Raw genomic sequence first — 18,090 nt, 5'->3', positions numbered from 1 at the left:
AACAGGGCTGGGAGGATGGGGGACTTCAGGGGTGACTCCTACACTAGTGACACTTCTCACAGCCGACTCACCAAAAGCCAAGAGGGAGAGCTTGGTGCAGAACAAGCACACTTAACACCTAATATTCTGGGGTTCCTGTAACTGCTCTGCGGGCTCCAGGCACCGTGGGGGGGTCAGATGGAGCCCCGCATTCTGCCCACTGAAGAGGCACCACTCACTCTACCCTCTCCTCTGGACCCCAAACGTCCCCAAGGACATCTCGATGATGAGCCTGCACTATCACTGCATTCCCACTGCCAAGACCTGTCTGACCCTGCACACCCAACAGGAGGCTGGGAATGGGAAGTTCCCCAGGAGACTAGATTCCACCCAGCCACGTCATTTAGTAGCTGCAGTCCCGGGAAAATCACGTAAGCTCAGCTAGGCCAGATCAAGCACGGCAAGTACCTGTCACCTGGGCCACTACCTGCCATTTCCTAACCTGTGATGGGCACTGTCAATCAATCATGCATCCTTGCCCGCTGACCCCAGGCAGGCCTCAGGAGCCCTCCCATCATGCACTACAGGTGGCCACTGCCCACTCCAAGGCTGACGGCCTGCTCAAAGGCTTAAAGACCTGAGTTCAGAGCTGTGGTAGAAGTTGCCAGGGTAAACTAATATCTGATGAAGAAACAGAGGAGGGGCTACAGGAGCCAGTCCTGGAGAGGATGGAAAAACAAGGAGCCAGCCTCTGGGAAAATGTTGCAAGCAGAGGGACTGTTAGGAAAGTTCCAAAGCAGGAAAGAGTTTGTCACGCTTGGGGATTAAAAGCCAGCTGAGGGGGGACTAGGGTGTAGCTCAGTGGCAGAGCGCTTGCCTAGCATGTGCAAGGCACTGGGTTTGATCCTCAGCACCACATAAAAATGAATAAATAAAAATAAAGTTATAAAAAATGTTGTATCTGTTTAAAAAAAAAAAAAAAAAAAAAGCAAAAGCAAGTTGCATTCAGCGGCTCCCCTCGGGAGTCTGAGTCAGGAGGATTTCGAGTTCAAAGCCAGCCTCAGCAACTCAGCAAGGCCCCAAGCAACTCAGTGAGAAAATGGACTAAGAGTGACATCAGAGGTCCAGTTAGGAAATTGTCGTGATGATCCGAGAGAACGCAGACACTTCCTTGGACCAGGGTCATGACCGTGGAGGTAAAGGTAAGTAGGAGAATCTGAAATACGCGTCGGGCGCTGACCAGGAGGGTCAAGGATGAGTTCTAGACTTCGCATGAGCAACAGGGCACAGTGAGATGGGGAAGATGGGGAGTGGTCAAAGATGGGGGGGTCACAACCACAGTTCCTCAGTTCCTCTCTAGAATGTTTCATCCAGATGTCCCTGGGGGCCCCAGTGGAGCTGCCAGCAGGGTCGTTAGATATGGAACCCTACAATAACCAGGGGAGGGCTGGGCGGGGCTGAGACTTCGATTGGTGTGTACCTAGTGTCTGATCACTAAAGACAGCCTCGGTCCAAGACCCAAACAGTTCCAAAGCGTAAAGATCAGCAAGAGACAGAGTCTGCAAAGTCTAAAACCCACGGTTAACAAGACTAGGAGGAAACCCAGAAACGTGGTCTCAGTCACCACGAGCAGAGATGGACAATGGGAGCCGCTGGGAGGGCAGCTCAGGCCCAGGAGGCTGAAGACAGAGGGGCACCAGCTGCGACAACTCAGAGGGGGCATCGGGCACAGCTTCAGGGGCCAGTCAGTAGTGAGCCCTGAGTAGAGCAGCAGAGGGCTGACCAGTCACCAAAGTCAAGATCAACACCAGAGGATGGAGAGCTGAGTCTGGGAGGCAAATAGGAAAACACTGTCAGGAAGAGGTTTTTTTTTTTTTTTTTTTTTCCTTAAATGGCAGAAAAGGAAAGTCATAAAGGAATAAACTCAGTTTATTAGAATTACTAACTGCTAGCCCAGCACAGAGGTGCAAACCTGGAATCCTGGCTGCTCTGGAGGCTGAGACAGGAGAATCACAGGTTTGAGGCCAGCCTCAGCAATGTGGTGAGATCCTGTCTCAAGAAATTAAAAATGGCTGGGATGTAGCTCAGCAGTGGAGCGCTGGGTTAGTACGTTCCATGTCCTGGGTTCAACCCCCAGTTCCACCAAAAGGAGGGAGATTCGATCTCCAGCAGTAAAGTAGGGGAAAGTTTCAGACACGCCCCTCGTCACAGGAACATCTGGCCCCAGGTGGTGAAAGCCTCCATCAGGACAACCAAACCAAGAGCAGCCTGGCATCAGCTCGTAAAGCTGAAGGGACACCTGTTCCTGACTCTGCTGCTCCCGGGCCCCCAAGTCCTTAGGCAATGCAATCAGGAAGCAGGCAGGGCAGTGTTTCTAACACGGAAAACCCAGAGGCCCTGATGACATCTGCCAGTAAATGGACGGACATAGAGAAGATCCTGCTAAGTGAAATCAGCCAGACTCAGAAAATCAAGGCTCAAATGCTTCCCGTCATATGTGGAAGTCGAGCAAACTAAGGGAAAGAGGGCAGTGGGGGAGGGGATCGGATGTCCTAAAGATCAGGGGAGACCGGTGGAGAGGAGGAGATCAAGGTGGGGGGGGTAGGAATATGGAATGAATCTAACAGAATCATGTTATATACATATATAAAGGTACCACAGGGAATTTCTTCCTTTATACAAGTGTAGAAAGTACCAGTCGATAAAGGAGCAAAAGGAAGTACCAATGAATAAAGGAGTAAAAGGAAGATTCAGTTGAGTTGAGGAGGGAGAAAAGGGGGAGGGAGGAAAGAGAGAGAGAGGGGAAAGGGGACTGAAATCAAAGTCCTTGTACATGTAATTTTGTCAAAATAATTTTTAAAAAAGCCCAAATTCCCATTAACAGTAGAAAAATAAATAAGCTCTCCTAAACTCATAGGATACCACGAGCGGCCGGTAGCTAACAGTGGTTTATGGGCCAACCGCAGCCCTCAGCCTCCTTCACGGAACCGTCCGGCTCTTTCAGTACATGTCGCGTGTCACCGCAACAGCTGAGCTGAGCACCCAGGACAGAGGCCTTAGGGCCCCCAAAGCCACAGTCTGTATGGACTTCTGCTGTGCACAGATGAAAATGAGCAGAGCCCAGCATCATACCATGAAGCGTCCCCCTCTGCAAGACAGACTAAAATAACCAAGATGATGAGGATACGCAGCATAAGGTCGTTGAAACTAAAAAACACAGAATCAGTAGAGATACAAAGAGATGACAGAACTGGAAAAAAAAAAAAAAGAAAATTAACATGAAATCCAGGATACTAGTAATTGCTGAGGGTAAAGAAAAGGGAATGAATATGGGGAAGGGTCTAAGGAGGACCTTAAAAAAAGGAAGGGGGATTTATATAAATATATATAACAATTTATATACAGTTAATTTGTATATAATTTAATTTGTATATATATTTGTATATATGTTGTATATAACTTATGTTTTCTTTTATTTATTTATTTATTTATTTACTTTTGTTTTGAGACAGGGTCTTACAAAAACGTTGCAGAGGATGAACTTGGCAGTTCTCCTGCCTCGGCCTCCCCATTCACTTGGGATTACGGGCTTGTCTTGACATATATTTCTGACAAACAAAAATGCCTGACCTTTAAAGTAGGTTACCTCCTTCTTCCATATGAACAGTTTTAGCTGGACATGTGGCATCCCAGCTGAAGACTATAATTCCCAGACTCCTTTGCGGATAGGTGTGGCCATGTGACTAGATTCCACCAATGAGCTGTGAATGGAAGGACTCTGTGCCCTACAAATGTCCAAGCATGGGCTTTTCCTCCTGGTGGTAAGATGGAAAGAAATGGGGTCCAGAGGTGGAAGTCACAGGCTGAGGATGGCAGAGGGCCAACCAGTCCTGGATCACCTATGACCTTTGACCTATTACATTCAAAATCAAAGACAACTAAATTTCTACTCTGCTTATGCTTCTGGGTTGTTTTAGAAGTGACAAAGGTCTTTATGTTAGAAGCTTAGCCTTACCTTACCTGACATCCTATACTGTATTTTTCTGGGTCTACTCAAATGCTTACTTTTTATAAAATAGTTGGGTTTTTTTGTCTTTTCTTAGGAGGTGGGGATTTTTTCCCCCAGTGCTAGTGCATGCTAGACAAGTGCTTTACCACTGAGCTACATCCCTAGTCCTTTTCAAACTTGAATGGTAGGAGGGTTAAGAAACTTGACTGTTTCTGAAGAAAATATGAAGGAAGATCAAAGGGTCTAGAGAGGCTATGGGAGATCCAAAACTTTCTCCTGCATCATAGAAAAAAATCAGTTTTAGGGAGGGCTGGGGAAAGGAAAGATGCTTATCAAAGGGCGATATACTGCAGTACCTGGTGACCACAAGTGAATAATAATAATGTATATTTCAAAATAATGTGTACTTCAAAATCTAAGACAGATCTTTAATGTTCTCCCTCCACACAAAACGTAAGTTGGTGAGACCCAGATAGGTTCCTTAGCTTGACTGAATCCCTCTATAATGAATACCCAAATTAAAACATCACATTGTACCCCATAAATTTACACAATTATTTGTCAATCAAAAATAAGAAAATTGATGTTATAACATGATGAACAACACTGATTTCAAATCCATAATCAAAACCAGACATCATGTTGCCACTTTGAAGACTTCGGTGAAGAGGGGAACAAGATGAAAATAGAACACTATTATTAACCCATTCTAGGGAGGAGGACAGAGTCTTACAGAGGTTCAAGCAACTTGCCCAAGGAACTGGTAAATGGTGAAGCTGGAATCCTGCCAGGTCCAAATACCAGTGAGGCTGTATCCAATGCCAAATGCCCCAAGTTACAGTGATAAGGATTCAACCCAGAATCATCTCTGTCTTCACTCATCAACACTTCTCCAACCAAGGGTCACTGTGCCTGCGTGGCCAGGGCTTCAGGCCACGTGATCCTGTGATCCGTCAGAGGTAGGGGACATGGGGTGATGGCTATGGGATGGAAAGTAGTTTTGGGGGGGAGATACACATATACATGAGAGTTCCCCAACTGTTGTTCAGTACTGTTCTGAAGTTCTGGAGAGTTCTGGTTTGTCTCAAAACACTCAACACATTTCAGAAAAGAAAAGAAGAATTTTTAAGTCATCTCTCATTCTCTTTCTTCATTCAAGGGCCAGAAAAGTGGTATTTCTGGCATGGGCTAGAGGCACAATGCTCTATAAATACAAAGCCATTAAATCCCGTGCAGCAGGAACCTGATCAGGGCCTCCTTTTAATTTCCTGACATGAGCTGGCCACTAACCCAATTACCCAGAATCCCTGGAGGAGCCCTCCGCCTTCCCAGCCAGCAGACAGAGAGAGTGGGAGCAGATTGCATGGATGTCAGCCCAGCTCGCCCTGAAATCAAATATCTTTTAGAAAACACTTGGGGAACGGCAGGCAGGGGCTGGGCGGGGGAGGCTGGTGGCTGGAGGGAGAGGAGAAGGTTAAGTTCACAGGGATGAGCTGATGACTGAGAGGGCTGAAATCCCAGGGCAGTCCTGAAGGCTTGGGGGTCCCCTATGAAACACAGGAAATGGCTCTCAGGGCTCTTCTGGATTGGAGGCTAAGTCTCTCCATACCCTAGCCAGGCTGGGAACAAGCTCACGGGTCAGGGTCAGGGTACCGTCCCATCCTGATTCTCGCACCAGGAGGCCAGCCCAAGACAATGCCATCCCCCAAGATTCCCCACCAGCCAATGCCGGAAGAAAAATCAGGGCAGCTGGACTTCACTGGACACAGTGGGCAAGCTTCTAGAAAGCCAGGCAAGAATGAGGCTCCCTGGGAATCGAACACTATTTGGTTGCTTCTGGGGAGTTGACCAATCAAAGCAATGCCTCAGTGGATTGTGCCAAGGAGCTGACCCATCTGGTTCTAAGCTTTCCTTAGTGATGGACATCAGGGATCAACATCCCTGTCGTCCAGGTGAAGAAGCAGAAGCATATAGGTTGCGGAATACAATTACACAGCGAGAATATCTGAGGCTCGGAGAGGGAATGCAGGCTGCCAACTCCTAGCCCAGTTCAGACTTTGTGTACAAGTTTCTATATAAAAAGAAAAAAAGCCTTGGGTGCCGCCGTGGTGCACACCTGTAATACCAGTGACTTGGGAGGCTAAGGCAGGGGGATTGTTGAGGGCCACAGCCAAGTTGGGATGATGCATGGCATTTTTGCCAGAAGGGAGTGGTTGAGAGGTGACCAGCAAGCCATTGAGATGATAATGGTTAAATTAAGCTGCGTATTCAGTTGTATATAGACCCCTGCTGTGTTCGCCTGGGGCACCCGCTACTTGCCCACTACTTTGGAGTTCTCCCGGGGATTCCTGGGAAGCTTGCATTGGTTGGTGAAGTTCCGGAGGGATTTCCGGAGGAGGGATTTCCGGTTGGGGATGTTCCTAGAAAGGCCAAGTGGGTGGCGTTTGCGGGAGTTCGTTTTTGAACCTACAAGTGCCTCGTGGCTGGGTTATTTTGTGCCCAGCAGACTGCGGCATTTGGTGGTAAAGGGAACGCCTGAGGGTAAGTGATAAGGTAAACTGCTCGCTCCTGAGGGCAGTGTGAGAGGATGAGTAACCATTTAAAGATTCTTCTTTCCTTTTGTTTTAAGTTGCCAGTCCCTGGAGATGGGTGGGATGGAAGAAAAACTATTTGCATCTGAGGAACAGATAGGGAGAAAGGACAGATGGACATTTCAGGAGGATAGAAAGGCTGATATAATGAATTTTTGTTCCATTTTTGTTTCATTTTGTCTCGGTTTTGTTTTGCGTTATCTTAGTGAGGGGTATCTTCATCACGGAAATATGGAATTAAAAATTAATAAGAGGGCTGGGGATGTGGCTCAAGCGGTAGCGCGCTCGCCTGGCATGCGCGTGGCCCGGGTTCGATCCTCAGCACCACATACCAACAAAGATGTTGTGTCCGCCGAGAACTAAAAAATAAATATTAAAATTCTCTCTCTCTCTCTCTCTCCTCTCTCTCTCTTAAAAAATAAATAAATAAAAATTAATAAGAACCAAACCGAAAGGGCGTTAAGTACGGTGCTAGAGGAAGGAGGCATCTCAGTAAGATCAAGAACAGTTCCCATGGTTCATTAAAGAGGGGTTGTTAAATATATCACAATGGAACCATCATAGTGAAGATTTAAAAAGATACAAAAGGAAAGCCCAGGAACTCTGCCAGTTGGCACATTACCATTATGGATGTTGGTACAATCTTGTTTGCTTAGTCTAGGAGAAGACATTTTAAATCAAGTAAAAGAGGAGTTAGACAGGGGAAAAAAGTTTAGAGAAGGAGGGGCTATCCGGAAAGAAGTTACAATGGGAGGTTGCTACTATCACCTTCTATCACCAGAGGGCGTAAGTGTCCAACCAACAGCTCCACCTATGGAGACAACATATGCTGTGGCCCTCACCTGGCAGCTTGGTTATTTTGTGCCCAGCCAGACTGCGGCAGGGGTTCACTGGTTCAAGGCCAGCCTCAACAACTTAGCAAGACCCTGTGTCAAAATAAAAAGGGCTGGGTGTGTAGCTCAGTGGTAGAGTGCTCTGGGTTCAATTTGTAGTACCTCAACAAAAAAACAAAGAGAGAGAGAGAGAATATTACTTTTTTACCCTGAAAACACAGATTTTTATATACGAGGTCTACTTAAAGAAAGACCCTTGGGCTGGACACAGTGGCACACACCTGTAATTCCAGCAACTCAAGAGGCTGAGGCAGGAGGATTGCAAATTCAAAGCCAGCCTCAGCCGATTAGTGAGGCACTTCCCAGGTAAAGGCTGGAGCACCTAAATCATGACACAGGCACTCAGATGACACAGGAAAGCAAGTAAATGGTGAAGCTGGGATAGAAGAGACATCTTGAGCATCTGGAGAGAAGAGGTAAGAGGTTCAGGTGTGAGGGAGGGGGTCAGTCGGCCCTCACTCACACTTGGCCTTTCTATAGACTTAGGGACCCCGACACCCCACAGCAGAGGCGCAGCCCTGGGGAAAGGGGAAGTTTGCCTTTCAGAGTAAGAGCTGGAGGGAAAACAGAGGGAGGCGGCCCCCCCCTGGTCCCCGGGGGTGGCCCTGTGCACAGAGCCAGGAGGAGCACCCCCCAAACAAAAGCAGAAGCCACCACTCTGCCAAGAGCTCTACCTGGCAGGGACCCAGGCTCCTGAATGTGGCCTGCTCCTCCTAAGGGGACCAGTCCCCACGGAGCTTCAGATTCCAGGTCCCGCCAGGGCTCCGCGGGGACACACGTTCAGCCAGGCTCTGCTTCCTTACTGCAGCAGCCTTTGTGTCTTTGGATTGGGACCTGCCAGCGCTGGGGGAGGGCAGTGTTCCGGTGACTGTCCCTTCCTCCTTCAGGCAGAGCTCCTCAACAGGCCTCTTCAGGCTCAAGCAAAATCTGCCAGGGGGTGCTCCGCGGCCACCCTGGGGAGAGGCCATTGGGGCTCTTTATTTAGGGGAAGTGGCCAGCAAGGGGCTCAGCCTGCAGGTCCTCCCCACGTGGGCAGCATGGGGGTGTCACCTGCATCCTCCCAGGGCCCCCTACACCGTCCTCCTGGGACTCACACACCCATCTCATTTCTCTCCCAAGTGCCTGTCCAGGTTTGCCAGTGCTGCTGCCCATCAGTCAGGTCCAGCCACCCACCTCCTGGCGTCAGTGAACCCTTCCCCTGTCATTTCCCCTCAGGAATAACTAGAAAGCGTCTCCCTCTCTTCCCAGCACTGGATAGCCCCTAGGTCTCTGATGAGCCCACTCTGAGCAGTCCAGCCCTTTCTAATAGTGGACCCTTCCCTGGCCTTTGCCAAAAGGGAGGGGCAGGCAGACAGTACAGAGAGGGAGGCTTGGGGCCCAGCTCCCGACCCTGCCCGTGTGACCGAGGTGGGAAAGTCATCTCACCCCAATCCCCGCAGGGCCCCATTTTATCACCTTTAAAATTCAGACATAAAGCCAGGTGCCAAGGTGCCCACCTATAATCCCTGCTACTCAGGAAATAGGGGCAGGAGGATAACGAGTTTGAGGGCAACCTGGAAAACTTAGCAAGACCCTGTCTCAGCTGGGGCTGGACACCTGTCATCCCAACAACTCGGGGAGGCTGAAGGAGGAGGATTAGCCTGGGCGACTTAACAAGACCCTCATTACTTAGGAAGACCCTTTCTCAAAATAGAAAGTCAAAAGGGGCTGGAAATTGAGCCTGGTGTGCGTGCGGCCCGGGTTCGATCCTCAGCACCACATACCAACAAAGATCTAAAAAATAAAAAAAAAAGGGGGGGGGCTGGAAATGGAGCTCAGTGGCAGAGCCCTTGCCTAGTGTGCACTGAGGTCCTGGGCTCAATCTCCAGTAATAAAAAAATTAAATTTAAAAAATTCCAGGTGTATTTATAACAAGGAGTCTTCCCTCAAAGCAAGCAGAGAGGCTGCACACTCCAGCCAGGACAAGCAGGGACATCGGCCCCCAGCCTGATCCCGATTCCCTACATCCAGCTTACAGAACAAGATGGCAGCTGCATCTCTTGAACTTAAGAGGCAGGAGTCTCTCCAAGGCTTGAACCCTCAGCCTTCCACAGAAGGGGACATGGAGAGAGCTGTGCTAAGACCTACCTCTGTGGCCTGTGGGCCCCACCTCCTCCCTTGGGACACCAGGAAGCTGTGAGCAGCTTGGTCCCATCCTATACCCTGGTAAGACCAAATTGTATAGCTCCAAATGAACCAACCCGTGCTCTTCTGACAGGTCTAACACAGCCCAGTTTTAACCTAGAAAGAAAGCTGTTTCTTACACAGAGCCCCCAACAAAGGAGCTGGGAACGGTGTGTCTGAGAACTGAGTGGCCCACCACATCACAGAGGGGCAAATGAAGGGACAAATGAGCAAACTTGCGTTTAAAGGCCAGTGTGCTGTGTAGACACAGTGGGTAATTAAGAACCTGCTTCAAAGGCTCCTGCTTTACAGGTTCACATGCTGAGATTAACCTAGGTAAAGGTGGGAGTGGGGGGAGCCTGGAATAGAAACAGAAGTTGGGGGGCTCCCAACTTCCACAACACACGAAGATCCAAGCTGTCTTACTGGAGAAGCATCTCCAGAGGGCATTGGGAGAGGGGTGGGAGGAGCACCCCGAGCCTGAGGGACTGCACGGGGGCTTCCTGACATGATCCCCGCCGGCGCTCCAGAGGGCCCCTTCTCTTCCCTGGCAGCCCTCCTGATCCTCCACACACACCTCTTTTACTGCCTGTTCCCACTTCTAGAAGGATCCCCAGGCCCAGAAATTTCTGTAGAATTTCCAGTGGCTCCCCTTGAACGCTGCAAAGGAGACACACACTCCACATCCCCCAAACGGTACCAGGTTTATCAAACTGAGCAGATCGACAGGGAAAGTGAGGAGAGCAGCTGTCCACACAATGAGCCACATGTCATCCTGTTCTCTAGGAGCCACAATTAAGGAGGGTAAAGAGAAGTGTGTTGCTGAGAGCCACAGCAGTGCGTAGCCGGGCCTGGTGGCTCACGCCTGTGACCCAGCTACTCCGGAGGCTGAGGCAGGAGGATAGCAAGTTCTAGGCCAGACAGGGCAACTTAGCAAGACCCTGTCTTAAAACAGAATGAAAAAGGGCTGGGGATGTACCTCGGTGTAGGGTGCCTTCCTACACCTGTCAGGCCCTGGGTTCAATCCCCATCACCCCCCCCACACACACACACACACACACAGGAGGAGGGGGGAGGAGGAGGAGGAGGAGAAGCAGCAGCACATTCCAAAAGTGTTTTATTTAACCCAATGTAGCAAAGTATTATCATTTCTACATGCAATCAATTTTTAAAAATAACCACTACCACTTTTTATACTGCTTTTTATTATCCTAAGTCTTTGAAAACCGGGTGTAGAACACCCTTTGGATTGACTAGTTACTGCTCAGAAGCCACGTGTGGCTCCTGGCTGCTGAACTAGAAGAAGGAGGTAACAGGAGAGAAGGCGAGGTAGGAGAGAGGGACTGGGCCAGGGGAAAGTGTTCACCACGTGAGAGCCGTGTCTGTCCACCTGCTGCAATGCAAGGCAGGGAAGGGTCTCAATGTCCTAGAGAGTGCTGGGGTCATCAGCCTCTCAAGCCTGTGAGGGTGGAGAGGGGGCCTGCCCCAAAGTGCGGCCTGCCCAGAGTGCCAACACCAGGGCCCAAATGGGGTCAGATGTCCCAGAAGAATCCTTAGTGGAGAGCTTCCAACACCTGCCTCCCGCCCTCAGCCTCTCGGGCAGGAGGAGAGCTTTGCAGGCTGTGGGCTGGAGGCTGGCTGGCAGGGCGCGGGAAACACCAGCACCCGGGTGGGCCTCAAGCCAGGATGGCCTGGCAGGACCAAAAGCTAGCGGGTGACCCCAGGCCCTCAGAGGGCCCTTGGTTGTCCAGACCTCTTACCTTCCTTCAGCATCCCCACTTTGAGGCATTTCATGAAGCGGCAGGCCTGGCAGGACTTGCGCCTCCGTTTCGTGATCTCGCACTCATTGGTGGCTGGGCAGCTGTACTCGATGTTCCCTGCAACCAGACACAGAGAGGGTTGCCAGGCGTCTGCTGTGAGTTTTACAAACTGAGGGCAGCGCGACTACACAGGGCATAGTCAGGTCCAAACCTGCTGGCAGAAGGCTGGGCATAACTGGTGGAGCTACAGCTTGCCCCCACCCAGGGTCCCACAGAGCGGGGCTCCTCATAGTAGGTGCTCTGAGCTGCCATCAGAACGCTTCCACCTCTCTTCCAAGCAGAAAGTCACTCTCCAGATTACGGGTCCAGAACATCCAAACTCATTGGGCTGGCACTTGATCCCAGGAAGAGGATGACCCCTGTGCTGACCAAGGCATCAGTACTGTCCACCATCGGCAGCTCCTCCCACCTCCAGCCAGGGCCCCTGACTGGGAAAAGTCTGCTGGACACACTGAGCACACAGGTGTCCGGCCTGGATTCTGCCTCCCACTGGGCAGATCCAGGTCACCCAGCCTTGCTAGCCTTAAGGAAATCTCCTTCCTCTACAGCCAGCTCCTAACAGAGGGATCAAGCCAGACTTTTTATGAACAGTTGCTATATAAGAAAATATGAAGCACTAGTCAGCGTGAGGTGATCACTTATCAAGCACCTTCCTCGTAGCAGAGGGACTTTTGATTAATTTCCGGGTTGCTCCTTCAGTGAAGCCTACCCCGTGGCTACCATGACCCTGACCCCATGTTCCCAGGAAGCTGAGCCCTAGGAAGGGAAGGGCTCACTGCCAATCACAGCAGTACTTGGAAGTGCCCTGCCACCCAGAAGGCGGGCAACAACAAGTGCTGGAGGAATGACCTGCCAGACCCTGACTCACAGCAATTCCATGAAGAAGGCACTAATTAACACTCCCCGCATTTTACATATCAGCAGCCTGAGTTGGACAAACTGAGGGCAGCGTGACTGACTACACAGGGCATAGTAAGGTCCAAACCTTCTAATGCCCCTGTTTCTTCTCAGCCTCTTCTAGGGAGAGGGCGTACAGCCTAGTCAAGGGAGGCCACGGCTGCCTTCCTAACACAGGGCACGGCGTCCACCCTGCAGACCTTACTGACAACACATATTTGACAAATGTGTACTGTGTTCCTGGAACACGCCTGGTGTGGGAGGGAAAGGCCGTGGGGGTACCAAGTCTTTCCTTCCAGCCCCTCCAGACACCACTACCAGAAAGAGCAGGGGGAATTTGGAGGCCTGCCTGTCCTCTGAGGCCATCTGCTTAGGAGCCTAGGGAAATTGGAAGGGCCACCAGCCCCAAGGACAGGCCTCTGTTGCTAACCCAGGCGGTCCACTGGCCAGGAGGCAAGGAGAGCGTCCTCAGCCTCTCCATGTGGGACACAGAAACCACTTGCTGCCAGGTGTGGTGCCACAGGCCTGTAATCCCAGTGACTTGGGAGAAGGATCACAAGTTCAAGGTCAGCCTGGATAACTTATCTCAAATTAAAAACAAATAGAAAGGACCAGGGATGTGGCCAGTGGCAGGGGAGAAACCACTTGCTACCGGATTTTCTGGAGCAAGTCACTTGCCCCAACTGACAAAGTGCTTCTCAGAGGTCACACTGGTGGCCCCCGTTACAACAGGCCCTCTGATTGCATGGCGCGGCCACCACGGCTCAGGGACTATCCTGACCCATTTCTACTGAGAGGGAGGCTGACCTCCCAGAAGCACCTTAGAGATCCCCAGGGAGAGCTATTCTCTCTCGCTTCCTCAAGTCCAGCAGGGACGGCTTTCTCCCTGTCCCTGTCCCTCTCCTGCAGTAAGGGGGCTAGAGGTCATCTCTGCTGGAGGGTGGGGGATAAGAAGGGGAAGGGGTAAAGAGTCTGGGCCCCTCGCCCTCTTGTATCCCACCCTAACCTGGCTCGTGTGGCTTCTTGGGAAGTGATTTCAACATACACTGATGCACGGTGGTACTAAGAGAAGCAGAAAGGAGGATAATGCACACCAAGTCTCCATCTTGCCTTAGAAGTCCCATCTCTCTCCATCTCCGGCCTCCATTGGAGGCTTCCTCCAGTGGAGTCTCTCCACTCCCCGGGCTCTGCATACTTATCAGTCACTGTGCATAATTATCAGTTCCTGGAACTCTGATCTCAGAGGCCTCCAGGCTTTTGCTCCTGCAGCTGAGAAGCAGTGCGACTCCAGATGTATTGAGTCCTTCTCTCCCTGACAACCCCGAGGGTAAACCTATTTTTCTCCACCTCCTAGATGAGGAGGGTGAGGGAGAGCAGGCCGAGGGAATGCTGGACTGGGAACCCAAGTGGACAGAGGCGTGATCTCCCAGAAATGGTGACCCCATTGCCTTGGGATGCACCTGCATGCCATCACTCTCCCCATGCCCTGCGCCCAAGCTGCACAGAGGCCTGCCATCCCTCAAGGAAGTGGGACCACAGGCTGGTGCTCAGATCAGTGTGTAGCCCTCCCACAGCACAAGGACTGAGCACGACCGTCCAGCCTCCAACGGTGTCCCGACCCTTTAGGGACGTATGTGTAGGAGTCAGTTCTAATTTTACTTATTTATTTTTGTTCCTTTCAATTTGTTTTATGGCCCCAGCGGCTGGCTGCCAGCAAAACCAGGCCGGTGGCCTTGCCTTGTAATTTCTCTAAGTGCCTTCTTGATAAAGCAATGAGATTAATTCACCAGAATTCCTGTGGTCTCGAGGAGAGGGTAGGAGAGCTCAGGAACAGGAAGGGAACACACACACACACACACACACACACACACCCCTGAGGTATGACAAATTTGGAGGTGGGTCTCACAGGACAGAGACATAGCCAATGGCCAGCACAACTTCAAGGTTCTAACCTGAGAGTGTGTCCAGGACAGACACGGGCAGATTCCACGTCAGGCAGGTCACCTAACTTCTCTGAGCCTCGGTTTTGTCCTCCATTAGTGGGCCCATTCCCATCTCATACATTTGCAAAGATTCAGAAAGATTCAGAAAGCCCATCAAGGGCTTCACAGAGTGCACAGCCGGGCAAGCAAGCCACCAAGATGACATGTTCACACAACCAGGCAGACCTAGCAGGGCAGATGCAGCCAGGGGCCCTGGGGCAAGCCTTTTCTGCGGGTCAGATCCCATCCTGACATTTCAAATCTGCCTCCCCCAGCTAGACCTCGGAGCTGATGCTACTGTCTGTGGGAGTCAGAGAGGTGCTCCCAGAACCTGACCTGGACTTCCACGTGACCCCAAGGCAGTGGGTGGCCCTGCCACCAACTCTTTGATCCCGGGCTGCCCTAAGAAGGGAATCCCAGGGGCATCCCCACTAGCTGTCCTTGAACCATTGCCGGGCTCAGGGGTGGGGGCTGCTGAGCTTAGTTGAAGAGCTCTCCAGGACTTGTGGGCTCAGGGATTCAGCTGACTTCAGAGCCTCAAGGCCGCCATGTTGAGGGGCTGCATGACAGGACTGGGCTGGTGGCCACTTGGCTCCACTCCCTTGTTTGTCTCACTCCTGGAGGACAGAGGCCATCCCTTTCCTTCTGTAAGGGCCCGGCGTCCGATGATCTCATCCGAGTCACTGGCTCCCGCCAGTGTCTTCGGCAGGTCGCACGCCTGTGCTGGGCCTCCCACTCCATCTCCGCCTGCATGCTGAGAGCTCCCACTTGGGGTCCCGTGGGCTCCCCACACTCACACAGCCCACCTCGGCCCACCTGCTCCTCCATCAAAGAGACACCCAGCCGCCCCATCACCCGAGTCAGAAACTGAGATGGCATCCTGGGTTCTTCCTCTCTGCTCCTAAAATCTTTTCATCCTATTTCCATGACAGTGTCCCTCTTTCCCCTGAGACTACCGTAGCACAGTGGTCTCCAACATCTCCCCCTCCCTTTCTGACCCATCCCAACCCTGACCTTGGAGATCACTAAGAACCTCCCTGGCCAAACGCCCTGGTTCTTCCAGGCACACTGAACACAGGTCCACATGCCTCCCCCAAAGCCCCCTGAAGGGCAAGGCAGGAGTGAGGGCTGTCTCAGAAGAATGAAGGAGGCAGAAACCCAATCAGCTAAGAAGGGTCCCAGATAAGAAAGAAGACATGTTGGCTGCAGACCTCGGGAAACCCCAGGCATGAAGATCAAGAGGGGGTGAAGTAAGGGCTGAAAACAGAATTGGCTGGACGTCTGTATTTAAGGAGTGATAAGCTGCTCAGATCCCCGCTCCCATTCCACGTGGCCCCCAAACATCCCTCCAGCCTGCATGAGAGGAAGCTCTGAAGAACATGAGCAAAGCCCCCTCCCGGCACACCCCACAACCCAAAGGTGAGAATTTAAGGGATTCTTCTCTGGAGGACCTAATAGCATCAGAGAGAGACCAGCTGACTCAGATAAGCAAATGGAATGAATGCCCTTCCATATCTGTCTGAGCGCCTGCCCCACTGCGCATGCTCACCACACACACACACACACACACACACACACACACACACACACACACGAGTGAATGTACAATTGGTGATAAAATAATAAAAAATAACTTAAAAGAACTACATACAGTATATGACACAGATTTTTGTCATAAAATTTTAGTAACAGGAGACAAAGAAGATTTTTAAAACTTCCAGGGAGAATCAAGAATAACTTGTATTTTTGGCTTCTGGGGACAAACTCAGGGATGCACTACTGCTAAGCTACATCTTCAGTCCTTTTTATTTTCTATTTCGAGACAGGGTCTCACTAAGTTGCTGAAGCTGGCCTTGAACTTGCGATTCCTCTGCCTTAACCTCCTAAGTAGCCTACGCCACCAAACCAACAAGTATCAAGAATAAGATTGGCCGCCTTGTCTAAAACTACACCTATTCACCCTGCAGTTTCCCGGGCATCTGCAACAGCGTCTACTCAATCTAGAGCCTTGCAAGGGCTAGGCAAGCGTTCCTCACTGAGCGACATCTCCATCCCTTTATTTCACTTTTGTTTTTGAAACAGGGTCTCTCTAAGCTGCAGGGTGGCCTCAGACTTGTCATCCTCTTTCCTCAGACTCCGGAGTCACTGGGATTACAGGCAGGTACTACTGCGCCCAGCTTCAATTTTTTTGGTACTGAAGACTGTGCGCAGGGGTGCTTAACCTCTGAGCCACATCCCTAGCCCTTTTTATTTTTTATTTTGAGGCAGGGTCTGGCTAAGTTACTTAGGGCCTTGCTAAATTACAGAGGTTGGCTTTGAACTTGCAATCCCCCCCTCAGCCTCCCGAGCTTCTGGGATTACAGGTGTGCGCCACTGTGCCCAGCCAACATGTATTCTTTAAATGAATGAATCATGCACCACACCAGGAGCTAGAAGGCAAAGCAGAAAGTGTCCAAATTCTAAGCGAAATAAACCAGAAAGGATGAAGATAAAGGGTCCAGAAAATAAGGTATCCAACCAGGAGGAAAGAGTCAAGGACACATCAAGAAGGAGCTGACAACAGGCAAAGAGATTCAGCCAAAACTGAGACAAAATGGGAAGATTGTGCGTGTGTGAGTGCGTGTGTGTCTGGACGGTTGTGTAACGGAGGCCAACTCTTCATCTTCCGTAACAGTAGATCATGAAATGTCAAAACTGCCAAGGATGAGAACAGAGAGGGCCAGGAGCCTTATATTCCATTATAAAATTTATATTTCTATTATACTCTAAACTAGGTGCACACACCATTTTGGTAAAAGAATTTAAGATATGATGTAAGAATTTAATATGTTGCTTTAAGAAATACCCCAAGCTGGCCAGGAACCATGGTCTGCAATCGCAGCAGTTCCAGAGGCTGAGGCAGGAGGATCCCAAGTTCGAGATCAGCCTCAGCAACTTAGTGAAACCAAGTCTCAAAATATAAAATAAAAAGGGCCTGAGATGCAGCTCAGTAATATAAATGGATAGAATGCTCTGGGTTCAATCTCTGATAGCAGAAGAAAAAGAAGAGAAAGAAGAATGTGGGGGAGAGACAGAAGAAAAATAAATGTTGAGATATTGCTAAAATTTCTCATTGACTTTTCTGAATCATTTTTGGTCAAAGTAATAATTTTCACCTTTTTCCTCAGAATTTCGCTCTCTGCTAGAAAGGGAGTTGATGACACTGTATTTCTTTAAAAAGCATCCATTGTCTCTGTCCCTCCAGGCCCTGACCCCTACTCTGTGAGGCCCAGACCTACTTTTCTTTCTTTCTTACTTTCTTTCTTTTTTTTTTTTTTTTTTTTTGGTACCAGGGATTGAACTCAGGGACACTCGACCACTGAGCCCCATCCCCAGCCCTATTTTGTATTTTACTTAGAGACAGGGTCTCACTGAGCTGCTTAGAGCCTCACCATAGCTGAGGCTGGCTTTGAACTGGGGATCCTCCTGTCTCAGCCTCCCAAGCGGCTGGGATCGTAGGCATGCGCCATGAACCTGCCCAAACCTGCAGTTCTCATGAGCTCCCAGGTGAGACCAATTGCTGGTCTGGGGGCCACATCTTGAGCCCCACTACCTTAGATGATCTCATAAGACCCCAATCCCCCCTCAGTTCCCATTCCTGGGCTCTAGGTTCTAATCGCCATCTCTTCAGGGTCTGTGACTCCACCAAACCCAATGTCCAAAGCCACCTTCGTTACCTCCGACCCCTCCCATAATTGAAAGTTCTGTTTATTTTTC

The 18,090-nt window shown here is 50.4% G+C and overlaps 1 protein-coding gene across 4 annotated transcripts in view; it reads right to left on the bottom strand.

The window, feature by feature from the left end:
- Window positions 1-18,090, bottom strand: part of ESRRB (estrogen related receptor beta) — a 164,885-nt gene that overhangs the window by 23,966 nt on the left and 122,829 nt on the right. For 3 of the 4 annotated variants that reach the window (XM_081292380.1, XM_081292379.1, XM_081292378.1), the window contains one exon: window positions 11,396-11,512. The exons of the other annotated variant lie outside the window; for it this stretch is intronic. In XM_081292380.1, the coding sequence (XP_081148506.1) occupies window positions 11,396-11,512 (117 nt within the window). The remainder of the gene's footprint in view (window positions 1-11,395; window positions 11,513-18,090) is intronic. 4 annotated transcript variants of the gene reach the window in all.

Source organism: Spermophilus citellus (genome assembly GCF_964194105.1).
Source record: "Spermophilus citellus genome assembly, chromosome: 4".
In the NCBI taxonomy this organism is placed as follows: domain Eukaryota; kingdom Metazoa; phylum Chordata; class Mammalia; order Rodentia; family Sciuridae; genus Spermophilus; species Spermophilus citellus.
Note: the sequence above shows the minus strand (reverse complement) of the source record. Positions and strands in the feature narration are given on the sequence as shown.